This window comes from Carcharodon carcharias, chromosome 14 (genome assembly GCF_017639515.1).
Source record: "Carcharodon carcharias isolate sCarCar2 chromosome 14, sCarCar2.pri, whole genome shotgun sequence".
Classification (NCBI taxonomy): domain Eukaryota; kingdom Metazoa; phylum Chordata; class Chondrichthyes; order Lamniformes; family Lamnidae; genus Carcharodon; species Carcharodon carcharias.
In genome coordinates this window covers 131,761,261-131,776,757 of record NC_054480.1, presented here as the reverse complement: position 1 = coordinate 131,776,757, position 15,497 = coordinate 131,761,261, and the positions used below count along the sequence as shown (strand labels likewise).

The following is a 15,497-nucleotide window of genomic DNA, read 5'->3' as shown; positions in this document are numbered from 1 at the left end:
CTAAGATATGCACTGGGACTGTGGAAAGAGGATCAATAGTAACTTTCAAAAGGGAATTGGGTTGAACTTGAAAAAGATAAAATTGCATTGTTATGGGGAAACAGTGAGTGGGCAGGGGGAGGTGGCGTTGGGGGAGAGGGGGTTGTGAATAATTGGAAAACTCTTTCAAAGAGCCAGCATAGACACAATGGACCAAATGGCCTCCTTCTGTGCTATGTGGGTCTATGATAGTTTTTGCTGACTGAACCTATAATTTGCATTGATATTTTACTTTTAGTACAGAAAAGCATCCCAAAGCACATTTAGAAATCTTAGGTGTAATTAAAAACAATTATTAAATATGAGTATCATATGACAAGAGTCAAACTCCAGCAGATAATATGATGGCACACCGTTATGTCACTTCTCATCCAAGATTTCCACAGTGCCAACAATAATGCATCTCAATCAGGTATTCACTTCATAAACCAAAAGACATTTTTTCTCTTCTGTGGCTCAGTGGGTAAATGCACTTCCTGCTGTAGTATTGAACCATGCACAACAGGAAGGTCTCACAATGGATATAATCAATGCTGATCTAAGTGACCTCCATTAGCCCAAACCTATGAGCCTTATAATTGGTCTCACTCAACAGCCCTTTAGGTGGGAAAACATCCCACAGTCCTTGTTCCTGATGCTCTCCAGCGACTTTATGTGGCAAAGGGGTGGAAGTCTGCTAAGGGCAAGGGGCAGGGCAGTGATGGTGGGCAGGGTTGCTCATCTCTGACACCCCTTTAAGGCCAGGGAGACTGGGTAATCAGATGAGCCACTAATGGTGCCTCTGCAGTCTCAAAAGCCAACAAGAGACAGCACCTTTGGAGGACGGTTTTGGGGGGGGAGGGGGCAAGTGTGCTGGGGCAACTGGAAGATAAGATAATGCAAACATTTAAATCCACACCCAACCCAATCCATTAACTTTACTTCAGTCATTGTCTAATTAGAATATTAAGGACGACCCAGTGACTGATATTCCCCCCCTCAATAAAATATCAGTGACAACTACCTCCACGACTCTCACTGTCAGCAGGCTTCACCTGAATGGGTCGATTCATCTAGAAGACAAAAAAAGAGAAATTGGAGATTAGAATTTCTATTGAAAGTAGCATCTTTAGCGTGTTATAAATCACAATGTCACTTCAAGGCACCAGCTACACATTTCAAGTCATTGACAACATCTTACTTTGCAAAAAAAAATTAAATCAACAGTCCTTGCTGCACTGTTACATGCAAGACATCACCAATCCCACTGGGGAAGAAAAGAAAGAGATTTGTATTGAGTTAATAAATATTTTCTTCAAGGCGTATTATCTGGGGCCTTCTAATCAGCTTCATTCTTAAAATAGTGATTGATTGGCACAATTGCTGGATGCCTCAGAAGCCATTCACATTCCTCCAGTCCAGGTCTGCCATCTCCCGAGACTCGGGGCGGACAAATCTGGGTACTTGTTGCTTTGTGTTAGATATGAAGCCAGGCGGAATTTCCATATCCCCCTGGAGCTCAGAGGCATGACTCCATGGATATTGATGGGAGGGGTACTGAGCCACTCAGGCCACAGACGTCCAGGGCTCATTCCGTGATCATGTTTCCTGTTTCAGAGAAGTGGACCGGCAATCTTCCTATTTAGTGCGGAGATCCAACAAAGTGGGGCTTCCATCAGCGCCTTCATGTCAGCCCACATCCCAGTGCTCATTAAGTGTGCACATTGGGATTCTGCTGGGATGTCCATTGTCAAGAGGGAGACTTTCAGTACAAAGCAGGAGAATCTTGGCAGTGCCACTTCAAGCCTCAGAGGTGGAGTTGCCAACCCTCCCAGAATGGCCATGAGCCGGCTGGAATTGGCATCAATCTCCCAGTGGCCAAAGAAAGCAAGGAGATTTGAACACAATGTTTTAAAGAAATCAGTCCCATAATTCATCACAAGCAACCATCAAGGGGAAGAACCTACAACTCCTATCGTGAGGCATTGCCACACGGTGACATCGCATACGCACAGCACCGCCCAATCAAATTCAAACCTTGAACCAATGAAAAGACATGGGGAAACCATTTGCTGGGATTTTAGTGGACTGAGGATTGGTGGGGTTTGAATTTCATTGAAGGATCAGGAGCGAGCAGCGAGCGTTAGTCTGAGTGAGATGGGCACGAGTAGGGGCTTGGATCACTTCATTTCATTAAAAAAACAGATGGAGAGAGAAAAAAAATGTTCTCTTCAGTTTTAGCAGCGTTTAATATCCCAGTTTGAAACAAAGGTGTTGAATCTTGTATCCAGTCCCTTAAGAGTGAGTAAAGCTTTCTTTTCCTCTGAACTTTAATCATTATTCAACCTTGTTGCACATTTGTCCTATTTGCCAAATTAAAGGTGGTTTGTTTTCCTCTCTCACAGTTCCTTAGAACCTGCCAGGTTTCCATGACATCACTTCCACCAACGTCTCCCAGAATATGAGTTGGCAACCCTACTCAGAGGAGCCTCGGGCCTTCAACAGGTTAGTGTTGGGGCTACTGAGAAGAAAACAGATAGAGAGGGGCCCACTACAAATCTCTTATGCTCCATTCCAGAGCTGCTTCTACTGCTTCCCAGGAATTTTATTTTCTTTTTATTTCTTCATGGGATGTGAGCATTGCTGACAAAGCTAACGTTTGTTGCCCATTCCTAATTCCCCTTGAGAAGGTGGTGGTGAGCCACCTTCTTGAACCATTGCATTCCATGTGGTGTAGGTACACCCACAGGCCTGTAAGGAAGGGGGTTCCAGGTTTTTCCAGAAGAAAATCCTGATCTGGATAGTAAGGCAGCAACCCAACTTCATTTCCCTGCTGTTTCTGTCATGGTCCTGCCCCAATTTTGTGGAGAAAAGTTCTATTCTCCTCCCCACCCATTGCAGTGTCAAACACTCCCAGATAGGCTACTGCAGTCAGATAACGTAAAGACCCTCTATTCTTCCCCAGTAATGTGGCTCAGTTCCAGACCCAGAAGAATGACACTGGTTGCACCAGTGTGACATTTCTCCATTTCCCACACTAGCCACTCTGCGGTCCTTCTGTGCGAGATTTCCTGTTAGAAGAAGCTTTGCGATGTCTGACCTAGCTACCAAGTGGATTCAGAGTGACCACTCTAATTCCACATTGGACCCAGGAGGATCAGTAACCAGAGGACATGGATTTGAGGCAACTCGCAAAAGAACCATAAGCAGCTTGAGCAAACTTTTTTTTACACTGCGTTGTTATGATCTGGAATGCACTGACTGAAAGGGTAGTGCAAGCAGGTTTAATAGGAATTTTCATCAGAGAAATGGATAAAAATTTGAAGGAAAGAAATACAGGGCAATGGGACAAGAGCAGGGGAGTGGGTCTAATTGGATAGCTCTACATAAGAGTAGACACAGGCATGATGAGCCAAATAGCCTCCTGCTGTGCACCAATCTATGAATCTATGGGCAGAATTTTCCCCCCGTCTGGGGGGAGGTTCAGGAGCAGGCTCGTGCAGGCACACCTCCGCGCTGCCATTTTACATGGGGGGCCAGTTAAGGCCCGTCCAGCGTGATGCCCATCAGGAAGCACGATGCACTCTCTGAGCGAGCAGGGGGGGAATTCCCTAAGCTGAAAGTGCTCTCTTTCACGCATGCACCTGCAAGGGCGTGCTCATCTCCCTGAGGCTAAGTGCTGCCTCAGGGAGATTGGCGCCAATTTAAAAATGTTAAAAGCAGAAAAATAAAATTTCCCTGACATGTCCCCTCATGTGACACCATCACATGAATTGGGACATGTCCATCACTTTCAGTTAAACATTTATTAAATTTTTAAAAACCTACATGAAACCTCATCCCACCCATGGATGAGGTTTCATGCTTTTTCTGAAACCCGCCAACCAACCTTAAGGTTGGACAGGCAGATCCTTTAACTATTGCAATTGGTTTTTAAGTGGCCTCAATTGGCCGTTGACAGGTTGGTGGGTGCACAGCTGATTCGGCTGCATCCCCACCGACCTGAAAATTGAAATGGGGCGGGGTGACGACGGGAGTTCCGTCTGATGTCATCCCGCGTCATTTTACACATCGGCAAGCAGGCCCCGCACGCCGACCAGGAAATCCTGCCCTATGAGTCTTTCATCCCATCGGTCTAAACTAGATTTGAGCTCAGGTCCCACATGTGTAAAATCAGTGACTAACCCATAACATCATCTAACTCTCAAGTATTTTTTTGCTGAGCAGAGGAGTTTGTGGCTTTGTAAGCATATATCCTTTGTAAAAACAACTTCACTCTGACAAGTGCCAGCCTTGGCTCACTGAAGGGATGCTTGCTTATAGATCAAAAGTTCAAACCTCATTTGAGGGCTAGAGCACATAACCCATGCCAACATTTCAATGGAGTAATGATGGAGTACTGCAGGTACTGCGGAGGTGGTATCTATCGAGTGAGGTGTTAAATTGAAGCTCCCCTCTGCTTTCTTAGATGTATGAAAAGACCCCAGGTAGAATTGTCAGCCACTGCTGGCAATGGGCATCATGGCGGACAATTCATGGAGGGACGGCCAAAAATTGGTTCCAAGTCATCGCGAAACCAGTTAACCATCGTCCACTCCGCCCGTCAATGATGGGCCATTTGCATCTCATTTTTGTCCGTCCCTCCATATCCTACTCCCCTTCCAATGTCGGGAACATAATTTCAATCCGTTTGCATCTCATCATCTTGCCTGCCCGCTGTAATCATCCCTCATGTCGAATTTACCTCCCACGTCGGCGTAACTTCAGAACGACTTGATTCACAACAATGTTTAAAAGGTGTGCATCTGGCGAGCTGAACTGCCAAGGGAACTCGGAGGTGAGTGCACACTAAGGTTGCGCAGCGCTCATGAGTGTCGCCCGTACGAGTTTAGGGAAGAGGCATTGCGCATTCAGGCGAGGGCACAGGCAAGTCGCTTTGTCCCGGCTGGCTGCCAGTGTGGTGCCAGGGACAGGACTGCGCCATAGTTGGGGCGGGTGAGCGGGGGTGGGGCGATGCAAGCACATGCCGTGTTGGGGGAGGGAAGCGGCCATGCATTATGGAAACCTTGTGCAAAGTGACCATTTTTCTGCAGCTGAGACAGTTCAGACACAGCTACAATGACACATGCTTCGATTCAGGCCTCTAGCCTCTCTGCCCACTCAAGCAAAGCAAAAACGTTAAAGTGCCACCAAATGCTCTTAAACTTTTCATCCCTCGGGCGCAGACTGCAAATTAATGAGTGTTTTAGGGATCTTGGATCCCTGACGTCTTCCAGGATCCACAGAGGCGCCTTGGGGACATGGGACCCGCAGAGGACGTAGCTGTTGATGCCTGTCCAGTAACCTCCGACTGCAGCAGAGAGAAGACATAACGAGGCTCATGCTGCAACTCGCACCTTGGTGGAGCAGACCCTCGGGATGCTGAAAAGGAGGTTCCGGTGCCTGGGCCAGTCTGCTGGAACCCTGCAACACAGCCCACAGAGGGCGTCACGCATCATCATCGCCTCCTGCGCCCTTCACAACCTGGCGCTGCAACAGGGAGAGGAGCTGGCTGAGGAAGAGCTGCAGGAGCCATATGTCTCCTCCAGTGTGGGGGACATTGATGGAGATGAGGGTGATGCAGGCCTCGAAGGCATGGGTGATGGTGGTGAGGTCATAAAGTTGTCCAGACGAGGCAGGCCGGCTGGGGAGGCCTTCATAGCTGCTGGACTCATGAAGGTTAATGATGACAAGCAGTGAGGGCAGTCCATAGGTCCTCACATTTCATCTGTGAATGTCTGACTCCAGTCTGGCTGATGGCAGCTCGCTTGCGCCCTGCGAACAGGGTCATATCATGGAGGTGCAGTGGGGAAACTTTAACTCCTCCTGATCCCATGGTGTTCTTTGTGAGCTGAACCCTTTAGGAACGATATGGCGCGAAAAGCCGCCATTGCGGCCAGCGGGTAAAACACCTTTTTTCCCACCCGCTGGCCGCACTTTGTGCAAATCTGGGGGATGATTCTGCACCACCACCCCCCCACCCCCCCACCCCGATCCCACCATTGCAATATTTGAAGAGCAGCAGGGGAGCTGCACTGGCTAACGTTAATGTGCCAAACTAAGGAAACTGAGTCTTCAACATACTGCGACTTGTGGGACGTGAGCGTCACCTGTAGCTCAGTCGGTAATAGTCTCACCTGAGTCGGAGGTTGAGGGTTGCAGTCCCTCTCCAGGGGCAGGATTTTTACCTTGTCGGGCAGGCCCAGGAGCCATCGCAAAGCTGACGGCCGCCCTCGATCAGGCCCTGAGCCCGATTTGATGCCAGTTAGCTGCAAGGCTGAGCGCCGTCAGGGGTGGTTGGGGGGAGGGAGGAGCATGGAAGGAGGGCGAGCGTGGAAGTTTGTGCATGTGTGCAGGTGCGCGCGTGCTGAAACCTCCCTGACGGCACAGAGCTGCCTCAGGGGGCTGAAGGTTTTTAAAACACAAACGAAGAATTTTTAAAATTTTAAAAACCGGCCCCCTCATGTGATTCTGTCACGTTGGCAGGGACGTGTTATAAATGAGATTCGAACATTTTTATTGTATTTTTAATTCCTGTTGAAAATGAGGTTTCATAAAAAATCCAAAGGCCGCCTGGTCGATCCGAGCGAAAATTTCCATTTAATTATTAACTTAAGGGCCTTAAGAGGCCTGTTAATTGTCGGCGGGCGTGCTTGCTGACTCCCATGCGCACCCACCGACCAAAATATCACGTGAGCCGTGATGGCGTCGAGACACTAACCCGACCCCCGACGTCATCGTGCATCATTCTATGCTCGAGGGGGTCAGGAACACGTCCACCCGCTCAGCTAAAAATTCTGCCCCTTAGGACTTGAGCACAAAAATCTGGGGCTGATACCAGAGCACTATAGTAATGTAGTTCTGAAGGAATGCTGCACTGTCAAAGCTGCTGCCTTTCAGATGAGATGTTAATGTGAGGCCCTGTCTGGTGCCCATAAAAGATCACAGCATTATACCAAAGAAGGGAAGGGCACGGGAGTTATCCCAGTTAAATAGTCAATGGGCAGGATCTTTAGGTCAGCAAGCGGGGGGTGGGGGGGTGGGGCAGGACCTGCTCGCCGACCCGTAAAATGACGCGGGATGACATCAGGCAGAACTCCCGACGTCACCCCCGCCTCATTTCCATTTTCAGCCCGGCGGGGGTGCAGCCAAGTCAGCTGTGCACCCGCCAACCTGTCAACGGCCAATTGAGGCCATTAATAAAACAATTTGGGTAATTGACAGGGCTGCCCGTCTAACCTTAGGGTTGGTGGGCAGGCTGGGAGCCCTGAAGGGCTTCGGAAAAAGCATGAAACCTCATCCACGGGCGGGACAAAGTTTCATGAGGGTTTTTAAATTTTTAATAAAGGTCTGAGTTAAAGTGATGGACATGTCCCAACTCATGTGACAGTGACACATGAGGGGACATGTCAGGGAAATTTTTTAAACATTTACCTTAAAGGTTTTAATTCTGAGCTGATCTCCCTGAGACAGCACTTAGCCTCAGGGAGATGAGTGTGCTCTATCATGGGCATGCGTGGAACAGCGCACTCCTGGCTGAGGGAATCCCCACCTGCCCGCATAGGGAGCACATACTGCTTCCTGGCAGATGTCATGCACTCCTGAACTTCCCTCCGACGGGGGGGAAAATTCTTCCCAATGTTTATCCCTGAATTAACGTCCCAAATACAGATTATCTGGTCATTATCACATTGCTACTTCTATGCAAATTGGAGGCTGTGTTTCCTACATCACAACGGTGACAATCACTTCATTTGGCTGTAAAGCACTTTGGACATCCTGGTCATGAAAGGCACTGTATAAATATAAGTCTCCCTTTACTGTGTGCAAACTGACTGCTGCATCTGCCAAATAAGGAGAATGACTACATTTCAAAAATTACTAGTTGGCTGGAAAACACTTCTGGGTGCCCTGAGATATGAAAGGTGATCCTTAAATGCCCGCTCTTATATACAGTCTCGTTAATAGAACAGTTCAGGCCAAGTATTCCTGTTCAATAATTAGATGGCACATTTTGCCAGGCTTACAGTCAAAATCCCATGCCGTCACCTCTTCCCTGGAGCATGTTAAATAAGTTACATAAGGTGAGCTAAGAATGAGAAAAGGCTTTTGGATCCATCAAGAACCATCACATTTATCCCTAACGCTCCCATTTTTGGTGCCACTAATGTTCGCTTATTCCGACAATTCCCTGAATTATAGAAAATTGAAGCATGAAAAGCTAGATGTTGAAAGTTCTTTATTTTTAACTGTTCACTGTTATTGGTTGTCACAGATTGACACAAAGAGGGCCATGGTTCATTCGCAGCCTCTGTCACATTCTGTAGTAGGACTTGTTAGTGATGCGGAATTCCTGCCCCCTGCACCAACTCTTGCCCACCCCCACCACCAACCACGCATAACCCAAACCCCCACCCCCTCCTGTCACAATTCAGTCACTAGACCCTCTGTAAATACTGACACACTCCCAGGGACCCCCTCTAAAAGCTGACACGTTCTCAGAGTCCCACTGTAAATACTGACAAACTCATGGGGTTCCTCTATAAATAATGACACACTCCTGGGGTCACTCTGTGAATGCTGACACAGTGCCGGGGAACCTTTGTAAATACTGACACACTCCCGGGGAACCTCTACAAATACTGACACGCCCAGGGACCCTCTGTAAACACTAACGCACATCCAGGGACCCCCTCTAATAACTGACACACTCCCCTGGGACTCTCTGTAAATACTGATATACTCCCAGGGACCCTCAGTAAATACTGACACACTCCCAGGGGCCCTCTGTGAATGCTGACACACTCCCAGGGACCCCCTCTAAATACTGACACACTCCCAGGGACCCCCTCAAAATACTGACACTCCCTGGGGCCCTCTGTAGATACTGACACACTCCCAGGGACCCTCAGTAAATACTGAAACACTCCCAGGGACCCCCTCTAAATACTGACAAACTCCCTGGGGCCCTCTGTAAATACTGACACACTCCCAGGGACCCCCTCAAAATACTGACACACTCCCAGGGACCCTGTGTAAATACTGACACACTCCCAGGGACCCTGTGTAAATACTGACACACTCCCAGGGACCCTGTGTAAATACTGACACACTCCCAGGGACCCTCTGTAAATACTGACACACTCCCAGGGACCCTCTGTAAATACTGACACACTCCCAGGGACCCTCTGTATATACAGACACACTCCCAGGGACCCTCTGTATATACAGACACACTCCCAGGGAACCTCTGTAAATACTGACACACACCCAGGGACCCTCTGTAAATACTGATACACTCCCAGGGACCCTCTGTAAATACTGACACACTCCCAGGGACCCTCTGTAAATGCTGACACACTCCCAGGGACCCTCTGTAAATACTGACACACACCCAGGGACCCTCTGTAAATACTGATACACTCCCAGGGACCCTCTGTAAATACTGACACACTCCCAGGGACCCTCTGTAAATGCTGACACACTCCCAGGGACCCTCTGTAAATGCTGACACACTCCCAGGAACCCTCTGTAAATGCTGACACACTCCCAGGGACCCTCTGTAAATACTGACACACTCCCAGGGACCCTCTGTAAATACTGACACACTCCCAGGGACCCTCTGTAAATGCTGACACACTCCCAGGGACCCTCTGTAAATACTGACACACTCCCAGGGACCCCCTGTAAATACTGACACACTCCCAGGGACCCTCTGTAAATACTGACACACTCCCAGGGACCCTCTGTAAATACTCACACACACCCAGGGACCCTCTGTAAATACTGATACACTCCCAGGGACCCTCTGTAAATACTGACACACTCCCAGGGACCCTCTGTAAATACTGACACACTCCCAGGGACCCTCTGTAAATGCTGACACACTCCCAGGGACCCTCTGTAAATGCTGACACACTCCCAGGGACCCTCTGTAAATACTGACACACTCCCAGGGACCCTCTGTAAATACTGACACACTCCCAGGGACCCTCTGTAAATGCTGACACACTCCCAGGGACCCTCTGTAAATACTGACACACTCCCAGGGACCTTCTGTAAATGCTGACACACTCCCAGGGACCCTCTGTAAATACTGACACACTCCCAGGGACCCTCTGTAAATGCTGACACACTCCCAGGGACCCTCTGTAAATACTGACACACTCCCAGGGCAGAATTTCGCCCATGTCAGGCGGGGGTCGGTGGGGGCAGTTGGCAAGACGACCACCACCTGCGATCGAGGCCGGACGAGGACTTCATACTGGTTGGCCAATTAAGGCCTGCCCAGCAACGAAACTGTGCGGCATCGCTCAGAGTTGCCTGTGCGATGGGTAGGGAGAGAGTGCGAGTGGAGCGAGCGTGAACTTTCTGCGTGCGCACAAGTGCCATTTGCAAATCTCCTTGAAGCACAGAGCTGTCTCAGGGAGAAGAATAGATTTCAAAAAATATATTAAAGACTTTATAAATGTTATAAAGCATGTCCCTGTTCATGTGACTCTGTCACATAAGCAGGGATATGTTATCAATGAAAAAATAAAGTTTTTATTTTATTTTTATTTCCTTTTGTAAACCTCATCCTGCCCGTGGATTAGGTTTCCAAAAAAGTGCAAAGGCCGCGTGGTCTTTTTGCCTGTGCGCCAACCGTGAGGTTGGACGGGCAGTGAAAAATTTATTTTAATTAACTTTTTAATGGCCTTAATAGTCCTTTTAATTGTCAGCGCGTGTGCTAGCAACTCAGGCACATACCCACCGACCGAAATATCACACGAGTGCGCAATGACCTCGGGGCGCTTGCCTGACATCATCGCACATCATCTTACACTCGGTTGGGTCAGGTACACGCCCGCCCGCCAGGCTAAAAATTCTTCCCCTGGTGACCCACTGTAAACACTGACACACTCCCAGCGACCCCCTCTGAATACTGACACACTCCCAGGGACCCCCTCTGAACACTGACACACTCCCAGCGACCTCCTCTGAACACTGACACACTCCCAGGGACACCCTCCAAACACTAACATACTCCCAGAGACCCCCTCCAAACACTGACATACTCCCAGGGAGCCCCTCCGAACACTGACATACTCCCAGGGAGCCCCTCCGAACACTGACACACTCCCAGGGACCCCCTCTGAACACTGACACACTCCCAGGGTCCCCCTCCAAACACTGACACACTCCCAGGGACACCCTCCAAACACTGACATACTCCCAGGGATCCCCTCCAAACACTGACATACTCCCAGGGACCCCCTCCGAACACTGACACGCTCCCAGGGACCCCCTCTGAATGCTGACACACTCCCAGCGACCCCCTCTGAATACTGACACACTCCCAGCGACCCCCTCTGAACACTGACACATTCCCAGGGACCCACTCCAAACACTGACACACTCCCAGGGACCCCCTCTGAACAATGACACACTCCCAGGGACCCCCTCTGAATACTGACACACTCCCAGGGACCCCCTCTGAATACTGACACACTCCCAGGGACTCCTCTGAATACTGACAAACTCTCTGGGGACCCTCTGTAAATACTGAGACACTCCCAGGGACCCTCTCCCATATTGACACATTCCCTGGGGCCCTCTGTAATATTGCAACAGACACTCGGGACCCTCTGTAAATACCAACACACTCCCATGAGCCCTATGCCATATTGACACATGCTTTGGGACTCTCTGTAATATTGACACACCTACTTAGGGACGCTCTGTAAATACTGACACACGCCAGGGACCCTCTGTAGATAACGACACACTCCGGGGCACCCTCTATAAATTCCAAAACACTCCCCACGACCCTCTGGACATACTGACACACACCCCAAGGACCCCTTGTAAATATAGACACAGTCCCTGAGGAACCCCTGTAGATACTGACACATTCCCAGGGACCCTTTGTAAATTCTGACAGATTCCCAGGGTCCCCCCCATAAATACTAACACAGTCCTGGGGATCCTCTGTGAATACTAACATGGGGGACCCTATGTAAATGCTAACACACTCCTGGACAATGTTCCCTGTAAGCTACGGGCACACAGTTATGCAACAACTGAAAAAGTACCATGCAAGCAACTCACAAGTCTTCCCTTTAATATACTCCACATGTGCAGCCATATAAAAAGCTTGAAAGATAGCGGCATTCAAATGAACAATGCAAAGGTTTGCAGGTGACAACACTGCTGCGATATTATGTAAATTGTGGTACACTCCTGGGGTCATCATGCATTCACTCCTGTAAATATTAACATTCCCCTGGGAAAATCCTGTAAATATTAACACTCCCCTGGGAAAATCATGTAAATATTAACACTCCCCTGGGAACGTCCTGTAAATATTAACACTCCTGGGAATGTCCTGCAAATATTAACACTCCTGGGAACGTCCTGCAAATATTAACACTCCTGGGAACGTCCTGTAAATATTAATACTCCTGGGAATGTCCTGCAAATATTAACACTCCTGGGAATGTCCTGTAAATATTAACACTCCTGGGAACGTCCCGTAAATATTAACATTCCTGGGAATGTCCTGCAAATGTTAACACTCCTGGGAACGTCCTGCAAATATTAACACTCCTGGGAACGTCCTGTAAATATTAACACTCCTGGGAACGTCCTGTAAATATTAACACTCCTGGGGACGTCCTGCAAATATTAACACTCCTGGGGACGTCCTGCAAATATTAACACTCCTGAGATTGTCCTGTAAATGTTAACATTCCTGGGAATGTCCTGCAAATATTAACACTCCTGGGAACGTCCTGCAAATATTAACACTCCTGGGAATGTCCTGTAAATATTAACACTCCTGGGAACGTCCTGTAAATATTAACACTCCTGGGAATGTCCTGCAAATATTAACACTCCTGGGAACGTCCTGTAAATATTAACACTCCTGGGAATGTCCTGCAAATATTAACAATTCTGGGAACGTCCTGCAAATATTAACACTCCTGAGATTGTCCTGTAAATGTTAACACTCCGGGGAATGTCCTGCAAATATTAACACTCCTGGGAACGTCCTGCAAATATTAACACTCCGGGGAACGTCCTGTAAATATTAACACTCCTGGGAATGTCCTGCAAATATTAACACTCCTGGGAATGTCCTGTAAATATTAACACTCCTGGGAACGTCCTGTAAATATTAACACTCCTGGGAATGTCCTGCAAATATTAACACTCCTGGGAACGTCCTGCAAATATTAACACTCCTGAGATTGTCCTGTAAATGTTAACACTCCTGGGAATGTCCTGTAAATATTTACACACCTGGGAGTGTCCTGCAAATATTAACACTCCTGGGATTGTCCTGTAAATATTAACACTCCTGGGAATGTCCTGTAAATATTAACACTCCTGGGAACGTCCTGCAAATATTAACACTCCTGGGAATGTCCTGCAAATATTAACACTCCTGAGATTGTCCTGTAAATGTTAACACTCCTGGGAATGTCCTGCAAATATTAACACTCCTGGGAACGTCCTGCAAATATTAACACTCCTGGGAATGTCCTGTAAATATTAACACTCCTGGGAATGTCCTGCAAATATTAACACTCCTGGGAATGTCCTGTAAATATTAACACTCCTGGGAACGTCCTGTAAATATTAACACTCCTGGGAATGTCCTGCAAATGTTAACACTCCTGGGAATGTCCTGCAAATATTAACACTCCTGGGAACGTCCTGCAAATATTAACACTCCTGAGATTGTCCTGTAAATGTTAACACTCCTGGGAATGTCCTGCAAATATTAACACTCCTGGGAATGTCCTGTAAATATTAACACTCCTGGGAACGTCCTGTAAATATTAACACTCCTGGGAATGTCCTGCAAATATTAACACTCCTGGGAATGTCCTGTAAATATTAACACTCCTGGGAACGTCCTGCAAATATTAACACTCCTGGGAACGTCCTGCAAATATTAACACTCCTGGGAACGTCCTGCAAATATTAACACTCCTGAGATTGTCCTGTAAATGTTAACACTCCTGGGAATGTCCTGCAAATATTAACACTCCTGGGAACGTCCTGCAAATATTAACACTCCTGGGAATGTCCTGTAAATATTAACACTCCTGGGAAAGTCCTGTAAATATTAACACTCCTGGGAACGTCCTGCAAATATTAACACTCCTGGGAACGTCCTATAAATATTAACACTCCTGGGAACGTCCTGCAAATATTAACACTCCTGGGAATGTCCTGCAAATATTAACACTCCTGGGAATGTCCTGCAAATATTAACACTTCTGGGAACGTCCTGCAAATATTAACACTCCTGAGATTGTCCTGTAAATGTTAACACTCCTGGGAATGTCCTGCAAATATTAACACTCCTGGGAATGTCCTGCAAATATTAACACTCCGGGGAATGTCCTGTAAATATTAACACTCCTGGGAATGTCCTGCAAATATTAACACTCCTGGGAATGTCCTGTAAATATTAACACTCCTGAGATTGTCCTGTAAATGTTAACACTCCTGGGAATGTCCTGCAAATATTAACACTCCTGGGAATGTCCTGTAAATATTTACACACCTGGGAATGTCCTGCAAATATTAACACTCCTGGGATTGTCCTGTAAATATATATATTCCCCTGGGAATGTCCTGTAAATATTATCACTCCCCTGGGAATGTCCTGCAAATATTATCACTCCCCTGGGAATGTCCTGCAAATATTAACACTCCCCTGGGAATGTCCTGCAAAAATTAACACTCCTGGGGAGAATCCTCGGTTCCTGCTCGCCGAGGAGTAAAATGATGCGGTGACATCGGGCGTGTGTCCCGACGTTACCGTGCTTCACTTAGATTTTCAGTTCGGTAGGCGCGCAGCCGAGTCAGCTGTATGCCCGCCAAACTATCAAAGGCCTATTAAGGCCATTTAACTAACAATAAAATAATTAACGGAGCTGCCCGTCCAACCTTGAGGTGGGAGGGGGCAGGCGAAGAGCCCAGGTGGCCTTCGCATTTTTCATGGAACCTCGTCCACGGGCGGGATGACGTTTCATGAAGGGTTTTAAATTTTCTCAAAAATTTTTATTGAAATTAATGCACACGTCCCAGCTCATGTGACAGTTTCATATGAGGGAACATGTCATAAAAAATTTTTCAATACTTTATTGAACAGTTAAAACTTAAAACTAACCTCCCAGAGGGGCAAAAGAGCTCACTCCTGACTCAGGAAACCACCCCGCACAGGGAGCGCACAGCGTTTCCAGGTGCGTGTTATGCTGGCTGGGCCTTAATTGGCCCACCCACATAAAATGGCGGTGCAGAACCGACCGGGAGCGCCGATCGGGTCCGTGCCCCCCCCACCCCCCGCCCCCCCACCACCACCCCCCCACCGGTGGATGATTGCTAGATACTCCTGTGAACGTCCTATAAATATTTACACTCCTGGGAATGTCCTGTAAATA

The 15,497-nt window shown here is 47.9% G+C and overlaps 1 protein-coding gene across 1 annotated transcript in view; it reads right to left on the bottom strand.

The window, feature by feature from the left end:
• Positions 1–15,497, bottom strand: part of LOC121286867 (CUGBP Elav-like family member 4) — a 422,600-nt gene that overhangs the window by 202,599 nt on the left and 204,504 nt on the right. The window contains exon 3 of the mRNA XM_041204044.1: positions 1,043–1,091. Coding sequence (XP_041059978.1) covers positions 1,043–1,091 — 49 coding nt within the window. The remainder of the gene's footprint in view (positions 1–1,042; positions 1,092–15,497) is intronic.